Raw genomic sequence first — 24,275 nt, 5'->3', positions numbered from 1 at the left:
GAGTGGCAGGATAGGGGGTGTACCCAGGACAGGGACCCAGTAGTCCCTGCCCTTTACCTACCTGTAACGCCCCTAAGTGTAGTATTTAGGGGCACCCAGAACCTTCCTTTCTTAGATTCCAGATTCTAAACCAGCAAAGAAGATCAAGAAGAAAGAAGACCTGCCGTCCAGCTGCTAAGAAGAGGAAGACACTAACTGCTTTGGCCCCAGCCCTACCAGCCTGTCGACCCTCGAACCTGCTCCTTCTAAATCCCGGCACCTCCTGTGGCCAGCAACCTTACAAACCCCGGAGGACCTGGCTACCTTGTGACTCTGAGCACCTGGGACTCCCACGAGCAGTGGCTCTGCTCAAAGCAAGTATCTAACCCCTGGCATCAGCCCGGAACCGCGAACCCTGCGCACACTGCACCCGCCTGGCCTGGCCTGGAGTGGACAAAGACCCAGAAGACGTCCCCCCGGCGACTGTGACCCCGAATCCGGCACCCAAGGACCCACCTCGACGCTCCTGACGACGCCTGCAGCCTCAGAACCAGGGAGCCCCCCAACCACGATCAACAGAGGGTAAGATTTCCCGACACCAAAAGGCACCCCGGCGCCCTGCGGCCCCCTGTGCCCGACTCCTGGGTACCTACCTATCCTCCAACTACCCAACTTACCTCTCGAAGTGATGGTGGCACCTGAAGAATCTTCGTCCCCGAGCTTGCATCCTTTGTTCGTCCTTGAGCTTTTCCATAACAATCCATTGAGCGCCCGAAAGTTCAAAAGCACCCTGCACCCAGCCGCCCGAGTGGCAATGGCAGTGCTACTTCTATCTACTTCCCCATTTGCCCTGAGCAAGTGACCAGGAGCCCAGCTCCCAGAGCCGCGTGGCCTGCTAGTCAGCAGCCACCAACCAAGGGCCTCCTGCCTCCATAGGATAACATTGGGTCTAACTCCCTCTGCACCCGGCTGCCCCTTTGCCGCGGATGGTGCAACAACTGTACTTACCTGACCCTGGGAGACCCCTGAGTCTATGCCCAGAACCTTAACTCTGCCAGTCGAGTACTTACCCAAAAGCTGATAACTCACTTTTCTTCCATAGGGTAACATTGACTGGTTCCTCTTGAAATTTCTTCTAAGTGTAGAGTTTCTACACTGTAAAATATTCACCCAAAATCAACCGAGTACTTACCTGTTATAGATAGATGCCCCAGTACTGAGCCTAGGAACCCAGCACTGGATTACAAAAATAACGAGAACATACTTTACCCGTAACTTGAATTTTCTCCCATAGGAAACTATTAACTGTTGTTCTGTGAAATTTCTTCTGTCGACTTTGCTAACTTATAAATATTCCTTAAAAATCGCCTGTGTAACTTAAACGCAGTTTCTCAACTGTTTACAGGTGGTACACTAGTGCTGAATCTAGGATCCAACACTGACCTAGAAAAAGTAACCCTAACCCCACTTACCTGCTAAGTGAATTTCCTTCCATAGGATAACATTAGTAATTTGATTAGAAAAAGTTTCTAAGTGTCAACTTTTAAAATAGCAAAATATTGCTTAAAAATCACAACAGTAACTAAAGCGAATTTACTCACTTGTTTCCAAGAACTGTCCCAGGACTGAATCTAGGATCCAGTCCTGGAGTTAGAAAAGTAATCCTGAAAGTAATCAATTGCACATAACTTAAAATTCCCATTGAGCTCAATGTATTATTGTGTTTAAAATTGTGTTGCCTATTGCAACACCCTGTAACTATTACCTACAAAAATCAACTGCATATTGTAAAAGTATTTAACTAAAGCATCTCATTCTGAGAAAGTATATTTTGATACCTATTTTTGGTTCTAAAATAAAACAACCATATATATTTTATATAAACCATTGGCCTAGAGTTCAGTTATTGAGTGTGTGAGACCATTTGCTGACTGAGTGTGTACAACAAATGCTTTACACTGTCCTCTGATACTGCCTTACTGCTCGACCAAGCTACCACTTTAGAGAGTAAGGTTATATCTAACTTTAGCCTCTGTCAAACCCTTGGGGACTGTGGACTCTGTACACCCTGTACCTATTAAGGAACAGTATATACAGAGCCACTTTCTCACATTGGTGGCAGCGGTGGGATGCAAACTTGCATTTGTTGGACTACTTGGTTACCATCTGATCACACAACAGAACTCTTAAAATAACCTTTAGAATTCTGGTTGGTCTTTTCCAAACTACAAAGTCTTGTCAGGGCCTTGCTTAAGTCCCATTAGAATTTTAGAAAAATAAGTCACTATAGTCAGGGTAGAGGATTAGAACTGTCAGGTTAGAATGACTCAAACAAACCCAGCTATTAGTGAAAATAATAAGGACCTGGTGGAGGAGCTCGACCTCACACCTTACTTGCACTTGTCTTTCAAGAAATTGAGGTCCCTATGCAAAATTAAAAATTTACCAATGGGCCTGCATCCAACCTAACTAGTGCTCCAGGAGCTCTTCGCTGAGTATGCTAAGGACCACCCATCTGAACATGGTGATGGCCAATCAGATGAGGAAAGGGAAGAGGAGGAGGAGGATAATAACCCCCTACATTATTCCCTAGGGAGGAAAGGTCCCCCATACCCTTGGATCCAAGAATTAGCATCTGGGAACCTAGAGATCACACAGGTGAACCAGGTACCAGATTAGTTCACTGGGGGACCCACCAGTGAAGAGGACAGCTTTTTAGCAAATCTGGCCAAAAGGTTGGATCTAGAGTCCATGTTCCTGGCTCTAGAAAACGAAAGGAGAGAGATGGGTGCATCAATGGTGGCAGCAATGATAAAAACAAGGATAGGGAGAAAACTTCTGATCCTAAAATCCCCAAAGGGATTGTCCCTAAATTTGAGGAAGGTGATGACATCACCAAATGGTTCACAGCCTTTGAGAGGGCTTGTGAAATAAGAAGAGTAAATAAACCTCTCTGGGGGGCACTCCTGTGGGAACTGTTCTCTGGTAACTGCAGAGACAGGCTTCTGACCCTCTCTGGGCAAGAGGCGGGATCCTATGACCGCACTCATTGCTCTCTGCAGTGGTTGAACACACAAAACCTGTTAAAAGGGCAATCCTATTCCACAAGTCGTACTAACAGCATACTCGTCTCTCACAAGTTGGGGTGCCAATCTCCAGCATATGACAATTCAAGGTTTATGGGACTCCAAACACAGAAGTATCCACATCAATTACTTAGAACTTGTAGGAGTTCAGTTAGCACTAGAAGTGTTTCTACCTCACCTAGTAGGCAAAGTTGTCTTAGTCCTGACAGTCAATATGAGGGCATTGTACTATGTACAAAAACAGGGGGAGATGCACACTCTACACTAGTCATGCCTCTCTCAGACCAATTGGAGTTGGGCAATACATTTCAATATTCATCTTCTGGCAGAACACCTTCCAGGAATAAACAATCCGTATGTCTACCTTCTCGGCAGGATGCGGCAACAAATACACTAATGTGAAATGAATCCCCAGGTTCTCCTCCCACACTCCCATCAATGGGGTTTCCCACAAATAGACCTCTTTGCCACAGCACAGAACTCAAAATGCCCAAACTTCGCCTCCAGATTCCCACACCATCTATCCAAAGACAATGCCCTGTGGATAAACTGGTCAGGGATATTTGCTTACAATCCGCCTCTTCCTCTCCTTCCATTTCTGTTTCGGAAACTCAGGCAGACATCACTTACACTGATTCTAGTGGCTCCCACGTGGGCCCTTCAACCGTAGTTCACCACGTTACTAGAACTGTAGTAGTTCCACACCAAAAACTACACCTCACTTCCAGCCTTCTCACACAGAACCGTGGAGAAATCAGACATTCAAACCCCAAGGGGCTCAACATAGCGATCTAGCTCTTGAAATCATAGAGTTTGGATATCTAAATCGCCACCATATTGTATGACAATCCTTATAGAAGCAAGTAAACCTACCAATAGGCCATGTTATGCAGCAAAGTGGAAAAAGTTTGTTATTTATTGTAAAAACAATAAAATAGATCCGTTGCATGCATCTGTTCAGAATATTATTTGTTATATTTTACATCTACAATGAGTAGGCTTAGCCTACACATTAATTAGACTACACCTTGCAGCAGTAGCTGCAGATCTGCAAAGCAGACATCGTTTGTCCTTATTCAAAGTTCCAGTTATTAAAGCTTTTATGGAGGCCTTAAAAGAATAATGCCACCAAAAGTGCCACCTTCACCTGTCTGGAATCTTAACATTGTTCTTACACGTCTTATGGGTCCAACCTTTGAACCATTACATAATTGTCAGTTTTTTTTATGGAAAGTTGCCTTCCTAATCGCCATCACTTCACTGAGCGTGTTGGTGAGCTACAGGCATTAACCTTAGAAGAACCCTTCTTTCAGCGACACAAACATAGTGGTTCTTCGCACGAATCCTAAATCTTTACCAAAAGTAGTTTCTGCTTTTCATATTAATTAGTCCGTTGAGTTATCTGTGTTCTTTCCTCAGCCTGATTCAGTAGCAGAGAGAGTTCTACACACGCTTGATGTTAAAAGAGCACTACTATACTATATTGACAGGACAAAGGGTTTTCGTAAAACAAAGCAACGTTTTGTTGTGTTTACTCCACCTCATAAAGGAAATCCAATTTCAAAATCTGAAATTCTACGTGGATTGTTAAATGTATTCAAACTTATGTTCAAGCTAAAAGAACTTTAACTATTCCTCCTAGAGCGCATTCTACTCGCAAAATAGGAGCATGTGTGGCCTTTTTAGGTAACATTCCCATAGCTAACACATGTAAAGCAGATACATGGTCCACACCTCACACATTTACAAAACATTATTGTGTGGCTGTCTTAGCACGTCAACATGCTAATGTAGGGCAGGCAGTGCTAAAGACACTCTTTCAGACAACTGAATCCTCCACTGGTTAGCCACCGCTTTGGGGAGTACTCATTTATTGTCTATGCAAAGCATGGTACAGCACACATGTCCCAAACGGATTATGTTACTTACCATGTAAGCATCTGTTCTTGGCATGTAGAGCTGTAGATTCACATGCGCCTTCCCTCCTGCCTGTACACCTGTGGTTGTTGCAGTTCTTACTATTCTCACTACACACACATTGACATCTATATAGTACACCTACTTACTCCATTCTCACCCTCTTGCGGGAAAACATTCTAACAATGGAGTCGATGCACAGTATCACCGAAAGGAGGGGGTCACCTTACCTCGTGACTAGGAAAGACTTCTTCGAAGAAAAACAACTTGCAAACATCCGGACCCAACACTAGATGGTAGGAGTATGCGAAGCATGTGAATCTACAGCTCTACAGGCCAAGAACAGATGTTTACAGGGTGTAAGTAACATATTCCTTCCTTCCAGACAAACAAGGTAAAATTGGGGGTCTGGGGGTTAGACTCTCCACCTCAGAGGCAGTGAGGAGTGAGGCATGTATGGTAAGGAGGACAATGGGCCTAGATACAGTAACACCCAACTATTTCAGAGCACTGCACAGTTAGGTGCGGTAAGTGTTGGGTATCCCAGAACACTTCACAACCAGGTACTGGAGGTTGGGATTTTGTGGCACTGCACAGCCAGGTAATGGATTTGCGGATCTCAGAATACAACACAGCCAAGTACTGGAGTTGAAATCAATTGAGCGCCCGAAGGCTCAAAAGCACCCTGCACCCAGCCGCCCGAGTGGCCCTGGCAGTGCAACCTCTACACCTACCTACTTCCCCGCTTGCCCGGAGTAAGTGACCAGGAGCCCAGCTCCCACAGCTGCGTGGCTTGCTAGTCAGCAGCCACCAACCAAGCCCCCCCTAACTCTCATAGGATAACATTGGGCCTAACTCTCTCTGCACCCGGCCGCCCTTGTGCCGCTTAGGGTGAACCAACTGTACCTACCTGACCCTGGGGGACCCCTGAGTCTATGCCCAGAACCTCAACTCTGCCAGTCGAGTACATACCTTTAAACCGATAACTCTATTTTCTTCATAGGGTAACATTGACTGGCTTTTTCCTGAAATTTCTTCTGTGTGGACTCTTCAAATCTTAAAATATTCATAAAAAATCAGCCGAGTAACAAACGAAAACACTCACCTGCTATTGGGTGAGCTCCCTGTGCTGTATCTTGGTGCCCAGCACTGACTCTGAAAAATACTTACAACTGTACTTACTAGTAACCCAATTTTCTCCCATAGGAAACCATTGACTGTTTTTCTGTGAAATTTCTTTTAAGTGTCAATTTCTGCAAACTTTAAATATTCTTTAAAAATCGTATAACTTCTAAAAACGTAATTGCTTACCTGTTTTGGATAAAGGTCCCAGTACTAGTCTAGGTACCCAGTACTGGATTACAAAAGTAACGAGAACATACTATACCTGCAACTTGAATTTTCTTCCATAGGGAATCATTGACTGTTTTCTATGAAATATTTTCTAAGTGTCAACTTTTAAAATAGCAAAATATTGTTTAAAAATCATCACAGTAATTAAGTCGACTTTTATCACTTGATTCTAAGTACTGACCCAGGACTGAATCTAGGATCCAGTCCTGGAATTCCAAAAGTAATCCTAAAAGTAATCTGTTGCAAATTACTTGAAACTTCCATTGAACTCAATACATTATTGTGTTTAACATTGTGTTGCCTATTGCAACCTTCTACAAAAATCAATTGCATATTGCAAAAGTATTTATATAAAGCATCTCATTCTGAGAAAGTACATTTTAATACCTATTCTTGGTTCTAAAATAAAACAAGCATGTATTTTATATATATAAACCATTGGCCTAGAGTTCAGTTATTGAGTGTGTGAGACCATTTGCTGACCGAGTGTGTGCAACAAATGCTTTACACTGTCCTCTGATACTGCCTTACTGCTCGACCAAGCTACCACTGTTAGAGAGTAAGGTTATATCTAACTTTAGCCTCTGCCAAACCTCTGGTGACTGTGGACTCTGTACACCCTGTACCTATTTGGGAACAGTATATACAGAGCCACTTTCTCACACTCTGTCTTTGGTGTACTGGGGCTCAGAGTGCACATGAGGTGGCTCTGTCTTTGGTGTACAGGGACTGAGTGCACATGAGATGATACAGTATTTAGTGGGCAGCCCTGAACCCAGAAGCTAGATTAGACTCCACAAGAAGAAGGACTGAAGAGCCGTGGTGCAGAAGAAGAGGATGACGACAACTGCCTTGGCCCTGGCCCTACCAGCCTGTCTGCTGCTTCGTAACCCCTGCAAGCTGAAACCGGTGTGTTCTGCAGCCAGCAGTCTCCAAGAACCCTGGGGAGCTGCCCTGTCTTCCCAAAGAACTCTGATCTCCCATGGACACCAGATTTGTCCAATTCCAACACAAGCCAGGACTCCAGATCTAACTGGATCCGCTAGTCCTCACCACTCTGCACCTGACGCCCACGGCCCGAGTGGCCCAACACCCCAGCGAGTAACCGCCGGCGATCCTGACCTGTGATCCAGCATCGGACGACCTTCACCGACCTTCTCCTTGATGCCTGCAGCCTCATCCTGAATGCTCCCCCCTACAGTGAACCGGTGAGAAGAACCCAACACGAAAAGACACCCCTGCACCCGCAGCCCCTCCGAGTCCTGAGGTGCCCAACGGACAGTGTTCTGGTGTCCAGCAACTCTTTAACTTCATCCTCCAGCCTACAGTCTTTTTCCTCGACCAGCATCCTCCATAGGGAAGATTGGGCTCACGATACTTTCTAAACTCCCTGCACCACTCTCGGTGTGGACTTGGTGCTAGCCTGGGACCCCTTTGCCCTTAACTTTAACCCCAGGAGCTTGCCTCCCAAGACAGTGACCTGCCTGTGAGCAGCCCCCAACGAGGTGCCCCATTGGCTAACATTGGAACCTTGTCATCCTAGTGCCGCTGGTGGTGCCCCTTGAGTGCCAACCTGAACCTTGGTTGTGCCCCCAAAGCTCCATTCCTAAAAGTGTTTACTTACCTGTAAACTTAAGACTTCGTTTTTCTCCATAGGATTGTATGGTGGTTTTCCTTGAAAAATCTTCTAAGTGATGAACTGTCTTGTAATGCAACAAAAGTAACTTGGTGTCTCTAAAAGAGTTAACCTGCTTACTAATGTCCTATGTTGCTTAGACTGTGTTATTAGCTTGTTTCATGCTGAACTAGAAGTAACTACAAAGTAATATGAAGGTAATTTCAAGTGTTACGAACAGCTTGCAATCCATTTTCTCAACTGCAAAAGTAATTTGAATGTTCCTCCAAAACCAGTGCACAGTGTATTTGGAAAAGTAACATTGTATGAAGCATATCACTTACCTGCTACTGAGTAAATCTTGGTTCTAGAAACGAAAAAATAACAAAATAACTTTTTATAGAAACATTTGGTCTGGATTCAGTCTTTGAGTGAGTGACATAATTTCTTGCTTGAGTGTGTACAACAAATGCTTAACACTACCCTCTGATAAAGCCTTACTACTCACCCACACTACCACAAAAGAGAGTAAGTTATTATCTACTTCAGTCTCTGTTATACTTCTGGGGATCCACTGGACTCTATGCACACTATACCTTCCTTTGGAATAGTATATACAGAGCCAGCTTCCTACAGCAGCTCATAGTGCATGAGGTGACTCTTTGGTGTGCAGTGGCTCAGAGTGCACAAGGTGACTGTCTTTAGTGCACAGCGGATCAGGTTCAGCCCCAGGCGGCTCTTTGTAGGTGTGTAAGCGCTGAAGTGTGCCCCAGGTGGTTTGCATCTTTTGATTTACAAGACCACAGTTGCTTGCTCATAAAATGCACCAGGCGCCACTTTGTCGATCAGTGTATGGTGGCTTAGAGTGTGCTGCTGGTGCCTGTGTCTATATTCCTATGACTTGACCTTTTGTCTTTTATAGGTTTCTATTGTGCGAAGTACGACCATCACTCTGAACCCGAGCACTGAGATGGATGTTTCCTTAGTTTACAAAGGATTTATCTACCCCATGACCAGCGTCGCTCAGCCTCCAGAGGATGTATCTGTCTGGGCTCGCATTCAGAGGCTCTTTGTCATTGCCAAGCTGGCCCGAGTTCCCAACACTCTGGAGAGCATGGTAAGTCTAATGTTTGCCACGCGATGTGAAAGGGGGTGATTGGGTAGGAACTGTCCCCACTAATAGCTTCCAAGGCGGTGCAACCTCTGTCACTTTTTTAAATAACCTGTCTGACCTTTTGCTCTTTGCTGACCCCTCGGAAGAAAAGATAATCTCACATTACTCGCTTATGCTCAAGGAGTCCCTACATTATCAGTCACATCTTCTCTTGCACCAAAGGTACTTTTTTTTTACCTGACTACACGCCTCTGTCGCTAATTGTAGCTGAACCAGTAACTCATGAGGCCTCTTTGGAACAAGGAAGAGAGCCCTCACTGTACCCGACATCCCTACTGTGTTTTTTCTGTGTTACTCAAGTAGGCTCCTCCTCACATTACCCATCAGCCCTCATATCTTCCATGCATAATAGGTGTTCATGCTTTCCTCCCAGATGTCCCTTTTCCCTTGCAGGCTCAGTCTCTACCTCATTCACACAAGCATTGCATTTGTCAAAGATTCACATTCATTGACAATATTCATCTGTGTCCAGTTGTGAATCCTAGCTAGAATTTTACAGACAATGGCATTTTAATAAGATGTGTATTTTTCACCTATTTTTTTTTCATCAGTGTAGGACCTGGGGTCACCAGTCCCTAAGGGGGTAGCTTGGCGCGAGCCGGTAGGCACCCAAAGGCTTACGTGTAAAGTGACCATACAGCACACACATCCACTGAGACAGGAAGCGCATGCAATGATTGACACCACACCAGTGAGGTTGAGTAAAAACCAGTCAGCTTTATCTAAATCGAAGTCGGGTTCTCAAAGCATTTCATTAGACAGTTTCATTAGAACATTTCCTTAAATCACTAGACCGGGCATTTCATTAAAGCATTTCACTGTAGCGTTCAACATAGCATTTCATTAGAGGGCTCAATATGGCAATGGCATTAGAGCGTTGGATATGGCAGTCAATCAGAGCGCGAAACATGTAATTAATCAAAGCACTAGACCTGGCAAGAAATCAATGCGTTAAACATAGCAAGCAATCCAAGCGCTAGTCATGGCAAGAAATTAATACGCTAACATAGCAGTAATCCAAGCGCTAGTCATGGCACACAATCAAAGCGCTAAACATGGCAACTGACATTGGAGCAGGAAGCATAGCATTTCTTCAGGGCCTTCACGGGGCGTTTTATTAGAGCAGTACGTGGGACAGTTCATCATCTGATGGAAACTATGCAACAGTACAGCAGGGGTAATCCGTCTCCCCCACCGGAGCCACTTTGGCGGACTCCTTGTGCCCCAAAATGTTCCGTTTATCTGGTGACCACTAGCCCTGCACAGGGCGAGAATTGAGGGGGCCGGGGGCAAGCTTATTCTCACCTTCTGGGGCCATGGGGGCCCACCGGGCTCATAGAGAACTTCCCCGGGGGAGGGGCGAGTCCAGGGCCTCTCTCTCTGGCCCTCCGCCCTCCTCCCCAGGGGTTACCTTTACCTTTCTTCTCGCGGGTCGTTCTTGGCAATCCTCGGCCAGACGGGGGCTCGCTCTCCTTAGCGCCCCTTCCGCCAGCCGCGTGTGACGACCGGCGGTGTCCGGGTCGACAGGGACTGCGCGGGGCTCCCGGCGGGTCCAGACGTAGGCCGGGGAGCCCTGCGGTGACGAGGAGACGGCCCGGGCCCCCCTCCGCTTCCTGGGGCCTGGGAATTCCTCTTCAGAGGTTTCGGGGAAGGCGCGCCCGCAGCCGCCAATGACAGCGCGGCCTGCGGGGTCGCGGCCTGCACAGCGAATGAGGAAGCGGCGGGGGTGGCGTTCAGGAGTCCGCCCCCGTCAGGTGACGCTGGTTTTGGCTTCAGGGCCTAGCGCGGCCTTCCATCAAACTCCGGAGGCCCTCTCCTCACCGAGGGCCGTGAGGGTCAGGCAGCGACGGCAGTGACGTGGCCCCGGTCTTCTCCGCGGGCCCCGGGGATGTCGGGGTTCGGGCTTCTCGGCGCTGGGCCGCAGCGGTGAGTGATTCGAATGCACCCCAGCAGGGGTGGGGGGAATCAATACTCGGCCTGCAGCTTGGGGGCAATTTGACCGATGCCCAGCGCCCCCTACGCCCACAGGGGAGCGCCACAGCTCAGGGCAGGCTGGAAGGGCAGGCCACGACCGTGGTGATTTGAAGAAGGGTGGGGGGGATCCCAGGTGGGGTCAGGGAGTGAAGGGGTGTCTCAGCGCTGGTACCTGGTTGATCCCCCAGCAGATCTGTGGTGAAGTTAATGGTCTTCTTTGGCACTTGCTGGTTCCTGCGCCCTTAGGACTTAGTTCCTTGGGGGGTGGGGGGGAGGAGGGAGTTGATTGAGTTGGTGACTGAAGAGAGTTTTTAGTCAGGCTTTGCAGGTCGTCCCTGGGTTCCCCTCCCGCTGGGCCAGATCAGTGGGCTAGTTCAGTGTCCCTCACGTAACTTAGAAGGCAGCATCTAAGCCCTGTCACTTCCAGTGGTATAGGTCCCTGACTAGGCCCTACCGCCTAAATCTCCTGCGTAGGTTCCCCCAGGTCAGCGTGGCCCCAACTGACTGAAAAGTTTCCCTCCTTCCCTTAAGTATCCCCAGGTCAGGTGACCACTCTCTAAGGCGGCAAAAGCAGACCCCACCCTTATTCTAGAAGGTTCCAGGAGCTTCCCTACTCTAGCTATGGGGGCAGGTGTCGCAACAATGTTGTAGGGTCCCAGCCAGCTCCTGGCAACTAGGGTGCTACTAAAAAGACCGCTCCGCAGGGGCCTGTGGCAGCCATATTGGGAGAAGAGAGCACCTGCACCTTAGCATTGATTAGCAATGGGAAGGCGCTCGGAGACCTAAGGCCAACGAAAAAGAGGGTGGAAAAAAATTAGGCAAGGGCAAAAACTCAGGGAAAGACCACCCTAGGGCTGACAGGTCTAACAATCGGCAATTAATGTATTCTTGGTCCTTAAGTCCTTCGCTCAGAGGTAATTTCATTTTTTTTTTCATTGCGCATAATATGAAGGAATCTTTGGCATTAACTCACACCCTTAATCATAGAGCGACTTCCACATTCAGTTTAAGAAATATTTTGTTAGTGTGAGTCTGTAAATTAAGTTGGTCGACGCCGCTTTCTATGCCACAAAAATGGAGTTAGCAAAATGCTCCTTGAGAAACATTCTCCTTTGTTAGATCTCTGCTCTGTTTCCCTGCCTGTCAACAGTTGATCCATTCCTTGCAATCTCTTTGTGACAACCTTGCATCACTCTTCCAAGAAAAGCTTACCAGGGTATTCTCTAACTGTGTGGACCAGCACACAATCTCGGACCTTCCTCTTCAGCGTCAGGTCGATGTGATCTTCAGGGTCTTCAACATCTGGTTCTGCTACGATCTTCATTCAGGATGTTCACTCACCCTTTCCCTCCGCAGATCTAGTTCTCTTATTGATCCCCGTTTACCGCATGTTCTTAACCTGGCACTCAACATCATAGTGTGAGAAAGTGCCATCTTTCTTGCATGGTATGCCCCCACTTTTTGGTAAATTGCTGAATGTACTTTGACTGAGTGTCCCCTGGACTCCTGCCAATCAGGTTCCCAGGGCCTATGTTCCTTCCCTAAAACCCCAAATTGGCAAACCCTGGCCACATGTCAGCCCCTGGTAAATGGTACCCTAGGTACCCAGGGCTTTGTGACCAGGGAAGGCCTCTAAGGGCTGCAGCACTCATTGTGCCACCCTTAGAGGCCCACAACCTACACTGCCCTGGCATACATCAGCCACCCCTCTAGCTGGGTGCCCTATGCCAGTGGTGTGGGCACAGGAGTATGAGCCCTGTGCCCCTACAGTACCCAGGTCCATTCCTGGGCAGTGCTGCCATTTAAGAGTATATGGTGCTGAGAGCTCGTCAAACACGAGCTCCACAGCACCATAATGGGAACACTGAAGACTGAGAAGTTTGGTATCAAACTTCTCAGCACATTAAACCCGCACTGATGCCAGTGTGGGATTTAATGTACAAAGCACTACAGAGGGCATCTTCGAGATGCCCCCTGAAACCTAACCCACAATCTGTCTTGTCTGGGAGGCTGCCTAGGCTGCCACACAGCAGACATGTTGCTGGACCCCTGAGTGGAGAGCCCCCGCTCCTGGGCCTGCAGCAATGCACATCCTGGGCGAGGTGCTAGGTCTCCTCCCCCAGGATGGGCAGAGGGAAGCTTCAAAGGCATGCCACCTTTGTGAGTTTCTCCAGGCCACTTGCTGTACCCAACAAACTGGCCTCCACCGGTTCTGACCCCCACTCTGGCGGGAAGACTGGCCGGAAACCCCAAGTAAGGACAGGGGATGTGCCAGCCTCTGCCAACCCCGCACCTCAGGTGGGGGAGGCGAGGTGAAGCACCTCTACGGGCTCTCGCCATCTTGAAGATGGGAATCCCTGCCCAATCAGGACTAGGATACTGCCCCCCCCCCCCTCCCACAGCAGAGGGGCAGGATAGGGGGTGTACCCACCCCAGGGCAGGGACCCATTGGTCCCTGCCCTTTACCTACCTGTAACGCCCCTAAATCTAGTATTTTGGGGCACCCTGAACCTTCCCTCCTCAGATTCTAAACTAGCAAAGAAGAACAAGAATAAAGAAGACCTGCCGTGCATCTGCTAAGAAGAGGAAGACACCAACTGCTTTGACCCCAGCCCTACCGGCCTGTTGACCCTCGAACCTGCTCCTGCTATATCCCGGCACCTCTTGTGGCCAGCAACCTCACAAACCCCGGAGGACCTGGCCACCTTGGGACTCTGAGCACCTGGGACTCCCACGAGCAGTGGCTCTGCTCAAAGCAAGTTTCTAACCCCTGGCATCAGCCCAGAACCGCAAACCCTGCACCCGCCAAGCCTGGCCTGTGCCGGAGTGAACAAAGACCCAGAGGACGTCCCCCCGGCGACTGTGACCCTGAATCCGGCACCCAAGGACTCACCTCGACGCTCCTGACGATGCCTGCAGCCTCAGAACCAGGTACCCCCTCAACCGCGATCAACAGAGGGTAAGATTTACCGACATCAAAAGGCACCCCGGCGCCCTGCAGCCCCCTGTGCCCAACTCCTGGGTACCTACCTATCCTCCAACTACCCAACTTACCTCTCGAAGTGGTGGTGGCACCTGAAGAATCTTCGTCCTGAGCTTGCAGCCTTTGTTCATCCTGGAGCTTTCCCATTGAAATCCATTGAGCGCCCGAAGGCTCAAAAGCACCCTGCACCCAGCCGCCCGAGTGGCCATGGCAGTGTAACTTCTACTCCTACCTACTTCCCCGTTTGCCCTGAGCAAGTGACCAGGAGCCCAGCTCCCACAGCCGCGTGGCCTGCTAGTCAGCAGCCACCAACCAAGGCCCCCTGCCTCCCATAGAATAATATTGGGCCTAACTCACTCTGTACCCGTCTGCCCCAGTGCCGCTGAGGGTGTAACAACTGTACTTACCTGACCCTGGGAAACACCTGAGTCTGTGCCCAGAACCTTAACTCTGCCAGTCGAGTACTTCCCCAAAAGCCGATAACCCAATTTCCTTCCATAGGGTAACATTGACTGGTTTCTTCTGAAATTTCTTCTAAGTGTGGAGTTTATAAACTTTAAAATATTCACCTAAAATCAACCGAGTAACGAAAACGGAAATACTCGCCTACTATTAGGAGAGATCCCAGTGCTGGAGCTTGGTGCCCATCACTGACCCTGAAGAGTACTTACAACCGTACTTACCACTAACTCAATTTTCTCCCATAGGAAACCATTGACTGTTTATCTGTGAAATTTGTTGTCGATTTTTGCAAACTACAAATATTCTTTAAAAATCGTACCACCTGTTTAAACGTAATTACTTACCTGTTTCAGATAGATGCCCCAGTGTTGAGCCTAGGAGCCAAGCACTGGATTACAAAATTAACGAGAACATACTTTACCCGTAACTTGAATTTTCTCCCATAGGAAACCATTGTCTGCTTTTCTATGAAATTTCTTCGAAGTGTCAATTTTGCAAACTAATAAATATTCTTTAAAAATCACCTGTATAACTTAAACGCAGTTTCTCAACCGCTTACAGGTGGTACACTAGAGCTGGATCCAGGATCCAACACTGACCTAGAAAAAGTACTCTTAAACCCACTTACCTGCTAAGTGTATTTCCTTCCATAGGATTACATTGGTAATTTGAACAGAAAAAGTTTGTGTCAACTTTTAAAATAGCAAAATATTGTTTAAAAATCCCAACAGTCACTTAACTGAATTTACTCACTTGTTTCCAAGAACTGTCCCAGGTCTGAATCTAGGATCCAGTCCTGGAGTTAGGAAAGTATTCCTGAAAGTAATCATGTGCACATAACTTAAAATTGCCATTGAGCTCAATGTATTATTGTGTTTGAAATGGTGTTGCCTATTGCAACACCCTGTAACTATTGCCTACAAAAATCAACTGCATATTGTAAAAGTATTTAACTAAAGCATCTCATTCTGAGAAAGTATATTTTGATACCTATTGTTGGTTCTAAAATAAAACAACTATATATTGTTATACAAAACCATTGGCCTAGAGTTCAGTTCTTGAGTGTGTGAGGACATTTGCTGACTGAGTGTGTGCAACAAATGCTTTACATTGTCCTCTGATACTGCCTTACTGCTCGTCCAAGCTACCACTTTAGAGAGTATGGTTATATCTAACTTTAGCCTCTGCCAAACCTCTGGGGACTGTGGACTCTGTGTACACTGAACCTTACTTTGGTTCAGTATATACAGAGCCACTTTCTCACACATAGCTCTCTCTCTCTCTTGTCTCAGGATCAGTGCCGACGTCATGGAAAGAAATCCAAGGTCTAACTCTCCTCCATAAACTCTGAGCTGACTTGGCAGTCTGCTCCAAAATCTGGGAAAATCTTGTTAATTCTCAACTTTCTGAAAATTTGGCAGCCTATTCTGTACTTCACACATTTCATTTTGAGTTCCACTCTCAAAACAGCACCGAAGTTGCCTTGCTGCCTGTCTCTGATCGAACGAGAGCCATCCACGCCCTTGGGCGGGCTCTGCAGCTCTGGTGGTGTCTTGTCAACAGCATTGGACGCGGTCTTGCATTCCATACTGCTCTAGACTCTTCAGCCTTGGGATGTGTGGATTTGCATTAGGCTGGTTGTGTTCTTGTTAAAGGAACTGATCCCAGTGTGTCTTTTTGACCCCCTTTTCGACCCCTTCGTCTGCCCTTCAAAGTGGGGTTTCATATGACTCATTCATGAGTCAAACCCTTCTCACTGTTTTTACGGTATTGTTGGCTAACCTGATATTTCCATTCAGCTTCAAAGTGGTCTTGTTTGACTCCCAGCATATTATATCCGCGTCCAATAATGTCTCGACAACTTTGGTCGATTTCAAACTGTGCCTTTCAGAGGTTGCTACTCGGATGAAAAAGTCTAGATGTGAGCAAGACCGAAATTCTCCCTTTAGGGATGTCTACTTCTGTTGAGTCACTCTCTTGGTGGCTTTTGAGCTGGGCGAACCCCCTCCCTGCTAAGGTGGCAAGAAACCATGGGGTAAACTGTCAAAATCCATATAGTATTGGTTCCTGAAGTGTTCAGAATGACTGGATAGTCTAGCAGACAGTGCATTATTTGAATCAACTCAACATCCCCAGCCTAACTTTTAGCATCTGTGATAGATGTCAGTGCTGACAAAGTGCTGTTTAACATGCATAACATTCTGTGCCTTAGTACCCACTCTAGCCTAGTTGGATGACTTATCCCTACCATCTGACCCAAACCTCTCTTGTTACAGGAGGAAGTGGGGCGCTGGACTGTTCAGCAGGAGAAGGAAAGACGCCCCCTCCAGCGGAACAGTGGAGAGCGACTGTTCCCCAGGCCTGAGCGAGAAAACAAGTATGCCGTGCAAATTGAAGGCTACCTCAACAACTCTGGTAACGGGCAAACCAGCGAACTCACCCTGACGTGGGACCGCACTGGGATACCGGGGGGCAGCGTAAGTCCTCTCTTGTACTTTTTTTTTTACTATTGATAGTTCGAAAACTAAAGGAGTCTGGTACAACAGGTTGCTTAACATCTTCCTTTGAGTGAGGTGCATTTGAGATTTATGTTCCTGCGTGCTTTGGGTCTATGTAGCCGACATGTATAACATAATTTCCAATCCCTTTGCATGTATGTGTGAATTTTAGGTTAAAGTGATCAAACAAATCACTTGTAATAAGAACATTTTGACTAAATGCAACACATGATGCTGTTGCCTGTGCACTTTGTCGTTAGACATGTTTTTGTGTTCTGTCCCATTGTTTGTTTTAGAGTTTTGACATGCAGAAGTGTTTATTGGGTGTGAGGTGCGGGCGGTGTTAGTTGCAGGGACTAGCCAACCAGATGATAATTATTTGTTACATTTTGATGTTAATGTCTCAGTACATTTTTCAATTTGGAAAACGTTTGTCTTCATATGCAACCTCTATCACGGTGTCTTTAAAACCAGTAAAACCAACATTCTGGGATGAACACATCCAGCTGAAACCATCACCGGCAGCTTTGCACTCCTGTGGTGGTTGAGTCTACAAAGAGCTTGAGTTTTGCAGGGTCCTTCTAACCCAGACATAAGTGACCAGTGTTTCCCTGACCGATCTGTGTCCAAGATCTGAAGAGCACTGCCTTTCATTTTGTTTATTTACTGGTGATCTATGTTGAACCACGAGGACCTGGATGAAGTACCGTGCTTTTTGGTAGTGTTCATACACTAGATTTACAATATCATTAGCCACATGACCAGCATTATCCTATGGGCTGCACTCTGGTACAGTCTTGTGTCCTTCGGTTTTACTGCAGTGCCTACTAAGAAGTTCTTAGTAAAGAGGACAGATGATCCTGACAAATGGACTACTATAAGCATCCTTGCTGTCAAGTCTGGCCCGCCCTCTTTTTCAGTGGTCTCTGGTTCATGTTTCAACATGGGACAACTCAGAAGGGTAACGTGCCAGTTGCTGAGTTTCCAGGGTGAAAGCAGAGAACTAAGAAAATTGACTTGTGAAGTTTGTAAGGTGCAAGCAGTCTCTGTGTCCATTAGATAACCACCATTGTATGCCAAAAATTCTAAGGGTTTCAGTTGTATCTAGAAAGATAGGTGCTTTTATGTCAGAGAAACAGCCCTGGTTCTGCTGTTTCTGGGGCACCTATGGGACTTGAGGGACTCGCTGGACCTCAAGTTTCTCCACTTCCCATTTGGACCTGGACTTTTAGGTTAGGGAAGAATCATGACCTAAAATGACGAAATATTGGTAACCGTAATGGGGAGAGAGATTGTTCAGATGACTGTGGAGTCAGAGCGGCCAGAACCCTCTGGTCTTATGCTGGGGTAAGTAGGTGCATTACCTAGAGGTACCCTTGGGCCTGGAGCAGGACAGATACAGGCTGTCTAACGGTACAGGATGGGCTCAGGTCGGTTTAGGCTCACCAGTGATGAAATTGGAAATAGTTTCAGCTGCTGCCCGACTCAATGGCGCTTTTCTGTGGTCATCATGCATTCACTCAGACCAGCTGTGCTGCGGGGATCTTGAGGCTCATGGGCGGGCTTATTTCTGTGAGCCGTCTTCTATGAAGATCTAGTTAGGTGACCCTTCTGCACGGCAGGACCTCTCTACACAGAGCAGTTCAGATTGTTGTCTCTCACAAGCCAGAGCGGCAACGCATACCAGAAATCCAGTTAGTGAAGTGGCAAGTTCCTCTGAGCACAGAGCAGTCTTGTGGCTAGTTTCCTACAAGCCGGAGCAGCACTGTATACTAGGAATCCAGGCTAGTTCCAATTTTGGATTATGAGGTCATGCCATAGCATGATACTGAAGAGTTAAACAAGTGATATTAAAGTAGTCGATGGTATTCAGCGTGGTCACTAATTAGTTTACTAAATATTATGCATTTGCCTCATGCATCTCATATTCACATCAATTTCATCATCACTTCCTTCTTTGGGCAGGAGATCTCCTTCCTTTTCCTGGAACCGCATCGATCGGAGAGCTGCTCCTCTTACAGTTCATGCTTGGCCTGCCTGGCCGACCAGGGCTGTGGGTGGTGCCTTCTCACCAGTACCTGCCACCATCGGATACCTGTGGGTGAACCCCCTGGGCGTTGCGGAGGAGGAGCCACACAGCTCATCTTGACACCAGGAAACTGTCACCTTTGTGAGGATTACCGTGATTGTGAGGCCTGCGCCAAGGTGAGAGCGGATATCGTGCCAAGACATGAAGGTCACGGTTGATGGGGTGACAGACCTGGAAGAAGAGCTGCTAGGGTGGGAGAGATTATGTAGAGTGTAATGATTGAGCGCACCTAGTTTGTGAGAGCAGCATGGTGCTAGCTGATCCTGTGTGAGAGCGTTGAGGTGAGTGAGGCTAGAGTGCAAGGGTTGTTTTGCAGCGTGAATCTTTCTGGATTCACTATGCTGTGCATTATTCCGCGATCTTGTGGTTGGGTCCGGATTCGTAGTCTTTTCTTTGTTTTTTTTTTTTTTTTTTTTGTAGCCCAGGTGGGCGTCGACGTCCACCATTTGGTGCACCTCCCGTGACGTCGTCGTGCTTCCTGCGGAAGTCCCACCTTTGGGGCGCCATCTTCAGATTCTTTTTTCCGCCGTTGGGTCTGGATCGTCATCGGGAAGCTCCAGAATTACACTCGAAGGAAGAAGGAAGAAAAGCGAGTTTCGTCGATAGAATCACTAGAAGATATCAGGAAAGGAAGAGATTTCATCAGGAGCGCGAAGAAAGGAGGACCAGCGCCCCTTTTCTTCGACGGCCTTGGAGAATGCACGCTCAGAGACCCTGAGCGCAATGGACAAGACGCCATTCAAGTTCTGCCCAAACTGCCACCACAAGTTCGCGCAGAAAGACCAGCATCCGGTCTGCAACCTCTGCCTTCCGGTCGATCACCAGAGTATCGACTGCAACGCCTGCTCAGCCTTCGCGCCGAAGACACTCAGGGTGAGAGAGCGGCAGAGAAGAGCCAACGCCAACATGGATGGCAAGGGGAAGCCCCCGACGCTCTACGATCTGGGCCTCTCCACGGACGACGAGGACAACGTCGCCGAGACAGCCGAAAACTTCACGGTCGTAGAGACCGACAAGAAAAAAGAAGACTAGGTAAGAGAATCGTCGAGCACAAAACAGAAAGTACCTCGACAACACGAGGGTGACTCGAGAAAATCTGAGTCAAAGTCCACGAAGGGAGCCCCGGCGCCGAAAACTTCGACGTCCAAAGGGGGAACCACGGACAAGAGGCCGAGCGGATCCTTAGAAAAGGACTCCCTGGTGCCGAAAGACGCCGAAAGGCAAGGGTCGTCGAAAGCATCCCATGAAACGGGCCGATCGACGCAGAAAGAACGTTCGACGTCGACGCAAGTTTCATCGAAAAGACCCGCGGTCGACGCCGAAAGCATCTCCGAGATGGAGAAAAAGAAGAGGCGGCTCGAGGCCGAAATGGAGAACATCCTTCAAAGGAAGAAGGAGTTCGACGCCAGGATGAAGGAGTTCAAGATTCCAACGGTTTCATCGGCGGACGTCGGTGAGGTCGAAGACGAGTTCGACACCGAAGGGCTGACAAGGGATCTCGAAGAGGAAGAAGAGCCCTATTATGAGGGAGAAGCCGAGGAAGAAGACCAACGGTCGTTCTACGAATCGGCGGCATCTACCAGCAACGACGCCGAATGGCACGATCTCGACACCGAAAACCCGGAGGAGCCCGTGGACACGTACCCTTCGAGGCCTTCGCCACCCGACGACATCGGGGTCTACAATATGGTGGTCAGGAGCGCAGCAATGGCCTTCGGCGTCAAACTCGACGAGGAGAAACCGAAAGCCGATTTTCTCGTCGAGACACTGCTCCCCATCCAGACAAGGAGCCAGTTCCTCCCCATGCTACAAAGCGTGATGAATCAGGGGAGAGAAGCCTTCAAGGAACCTGCGACCTGCCGGTCGATCACGCCCAGGACAGAGAAGAAATATAAGCACTCCTCCCTGGACCCCCCTTACATCAAGGGTAGCGTGACCGCGGACTCCATCATAGCCTCCACGGCCAGGAGAAGGGCCAACGTACCAGCAACTTCGGGCCCACCTCCGGATAAGGAGAGCAGGAGGATTGACCTCACAGGAAGAAAGGTCGAGAGGAACGCCGCAATGCACTGGCGCATGGCGAATTCAAATGCACTCCTCAATAGACACCAATACCAGCACTGGGATGAGATGGGGGAGCTAGTAAAGCACCTCCCCGAAGAATACCGCCAGAGAGCCTCTCACCTGATAGACGAAGGCAAGAACATCGCCAACTCCTGTATAAAGACGGCGTTGGATGGGGCAGAGACTTCAGCAAGACTCATGGCCATAGGGGTCACAGAGAGGAGGCATGCATGGCTAAGAATCTCGGGATTCAAACCGGAAGTGCAGAACAACATCCTTGGCACCCCCTTCAACGGAGAGACACTGTTCGGAGCAACAGTGGACGACAAGCTCACCCAGCTGAAAAAAGAAAACGAGACGGCGAGGTCCATGGGGGCCCTCCAGCTGAGGGGAATGAGGCGAGGAAATCCCTCGAGGAGACCCTACGGTAGGGGGGGAAGCCAGCAGGGGACGTCGCACCAGGCGTTCCAACAAAGTCAGCAGGGTGAAGGTCACGGACAAGGTCAGCAAAAGCAAAACTGGCAATATCAACCTCGGGGCCAGTCCTTTCGCGGGAGAGGGAACGGACGTGGCCAAAGGAGGAGAGGGGGCGAACAGCCCTCGACGAAGTGACTCAGCACGCAAGAGGACGCCTACCCTCGTCAGGACCCCAAGGGTGAGGCGCAAAAAAGTGTAATCAGGGGGAAGAGAAGATTCAAGAGCCTACGAGCATACGACACCAGTAGGCGGAAGACTGAGGTTCTACCTTCAGGAGTGGCGGCGTATAACCACAGACAAGTGGATACGGAACGTTGTGCAGTACGGATACTGCGTAGATTTGGAGAAAAGACCTCCAAACAGGAAACCAAAGGGAAGACTGAGATCGGCCCAAGAACTGGCAATACTCAGAGAAGAAACGCGGAAACTCCTGCAAAAGGGAGCCATAGAGACAGTGCCGTTCAGAGAACGCAACAAAGGGGTCTACTCAAACTACTTCGTGGTTCCGAAGGTAGACGGAGACCTCAGACCCATACTAGACCTCCGTTACCTAAACAAGTTCATCAGAACGCAAAGGTTCAAAATGACTTCACTGCAGGAGGTTCTGCCACAGATAAGAGAAGGGGACTTCATGGTCACCGTGGACCTCAAGGATGCCTACCTTCGCATCCCAATAAACAGAAGGCACAAGGGCCTTCTAAGATTCAACATCTAACAAGAACACTACCAGTTCACGACCCTGGCCTTCGGATTAAAATCAGCACCAAGGGTCTTTACAAAATGCCTGTCGGCAGTAGCGGCGCACCTACGAAGGCAGGGAATACATGTCTACCCCTACTTGGACGACTGGCTGGTCAAGGCAAACTCACGCGGAAAGTGCGAGAGGCACGCAAAACGCGTAACAGACACCCTCACGAATCTGGGATTCTCGATCCACTGGGGAAAATCATCGATGGAACCGGAGCAGGTGAAGATTTTCCTGGGGGCAAAGATCAACTCCCGCAACAGTACAGTAGTGCCCAGCGACAGGAGGACAGAGGCTCTACTGAAGGAGGCGAAGCTCTACCAGAAGGGGCGAGCTCTGACAGTGAGGGCTGTGAGCAAGATGATGGGGATGATGGCGTCCTGTATCCAGCTGGTGCCGAATGTACGCCTGCACATGAGACCATTCCAGGAATGGCTACAACAACAATGGTCACAAGCAAACGGAAGTTGGGAGGATCTAGTGGTTGTTACGCATGCAGTGCAGGAGGAGATAACTTGGTGGAACAGAGACAACATAACAGCAGGGAGAAGCCTGACACCACCAATCCCAACAGTGACCATTACCACGGACGCATCGCAGAAGGGATGGGGAGCGCACATGGACAACCTCAGAGTGAGGGGTCTATGGGCCCCAGCAGATGCGGTCCGCCATATCAACTACCTCGAGTTGAAAACAATCCTGCTAGCCCTGAAGGCATTCCAGAGGCACCTGTTCAACAAGAGGGTGTTGGTCCAAACAGACAACACCACGGCGATGTTCTACATCAACAAACAAGGGGGGACACAGTCGTTCCCGCTCTCATCCCTAGCTCAGGAGATTTGGAGATGGGCCATACCTCTCAGGATAGATCTACTGGCAATTCACCTACCGGGGAAGGACAATGTGGAGGCAGACTGGCTAAGCAGGCAGACCTCAGCATCACACGAGTGGGAGCTCAATGGCCAGGAAACGGAGAAACTCTTCCGGAGATGGGGGACTCCCACAATAGACCTTTTTGCAACACGCCACAATGCAAAATGCCAAAGCTTCGCGTCCAGGCAACCAGATCAGCAATCCAAGGGAAATGCCCTATGGATAAGCTGGTCGAGGACATTTGCCTACGCCTTTCCACCGATACCCCTGTTGCACAGAGTGCTCGACAAGTGCAGAACCAGCAACATGACCCTGATCCTGGTGGCTCCGCAGTGGGCGAGGCAGACATGGTTCTCACAAATTCAAGAAATGGCACAAGGCGACCTATACAGGTTCGAGAGGAGGAAGGACCTGCTCTCAATGCAAAACGGAGAGGTCCTGCACCCAGAGCCAGAGACCCTCAACCTGGCGGCATGGCTCCTGAAGACCTAGAGTTCGCACACCTAAGATTGCCGCCGAGCACGATGCGAGTGCTACGGGAGGCGAGGAAACCAACTACACGAAAATGCTACAGCGCAAAATGGAAGAGGTTCACTGTGTGGTGCCGGAAAAAGGGCCTGCAAAACAGAATGACAAGAGACTCAACAGTACTGAGGTACCTCACACACCTTCTTCTTGGCCTGCCTGGCCGACCAGGGCTGTGGGTGGTGCCTTCTCACCAGTACCTGCCACCATCGGATACCTGTGGGTGAACCCCCTGGGCGTTGCGGAGGAGGAGCCACACAGCTCATCTTGACACCAGGAAATTGTCACCTTTGTGAGGATTACCGTGATTGTGAGGCCTGCGCCAAGGTGAGAGCGGATATCGTGCCAAGACATGAAGGTCACGGTTGATGGGGTGACAGACCTGGAAGAAGAGCTGCTAGGGTGGGAGAGATTATGTAGAGTGTAATGATTGAGCGCACCTAGTTTGTGAGAGCAGCATG

The 24,275-nt window shown here is 48.7% G+C and overlaps 1 protein-coding gene across 1 annotated transcript in view; it reads left to right on the top strand.

Annotated features, from left to right (window-relative positions):
* Positions 1-24,275, top strand: part of MEGF8 (multiple EGF like domains 8) — a 634,126-nt gene that overhangs the window by 214,086 nt on the left and 395,765 nt on the right. The window contains exons 15-17 of the mRNA XM_085615576.1: positions 8,873-9,067; positions 16,820-17,020; positions 19,007-19,246. Of these exons, the coding sequence (XP_085471702.1) occupies positions 8,873-9,067; positions 16,820-17,020; positions 19,007-19,246 (636 nt within the window). The remainder of the gene's footprint in view (positions 1-8,872; positions 9,068-16,819; positions 17,021-19,006; positions 19,247-24,275) is intronic.

Source organism: Triturus cristatus, chromosome 7 (genome assembly GCF_964204655.1).
Source record: "Triturus cristatus chromosome 7, aTriCri1.1, whole genome shotgun sequence".
In the NCBI taxonomy this organism is placed as follows: Eukaryota; Metazoa; Chordata; class Amphibia; order Caudata; family Salamandridae; genus Triturus; species Triturus cristatus.
This window is presented reverse-complemented; position numbering and strand designations above follow the sequence as displayed.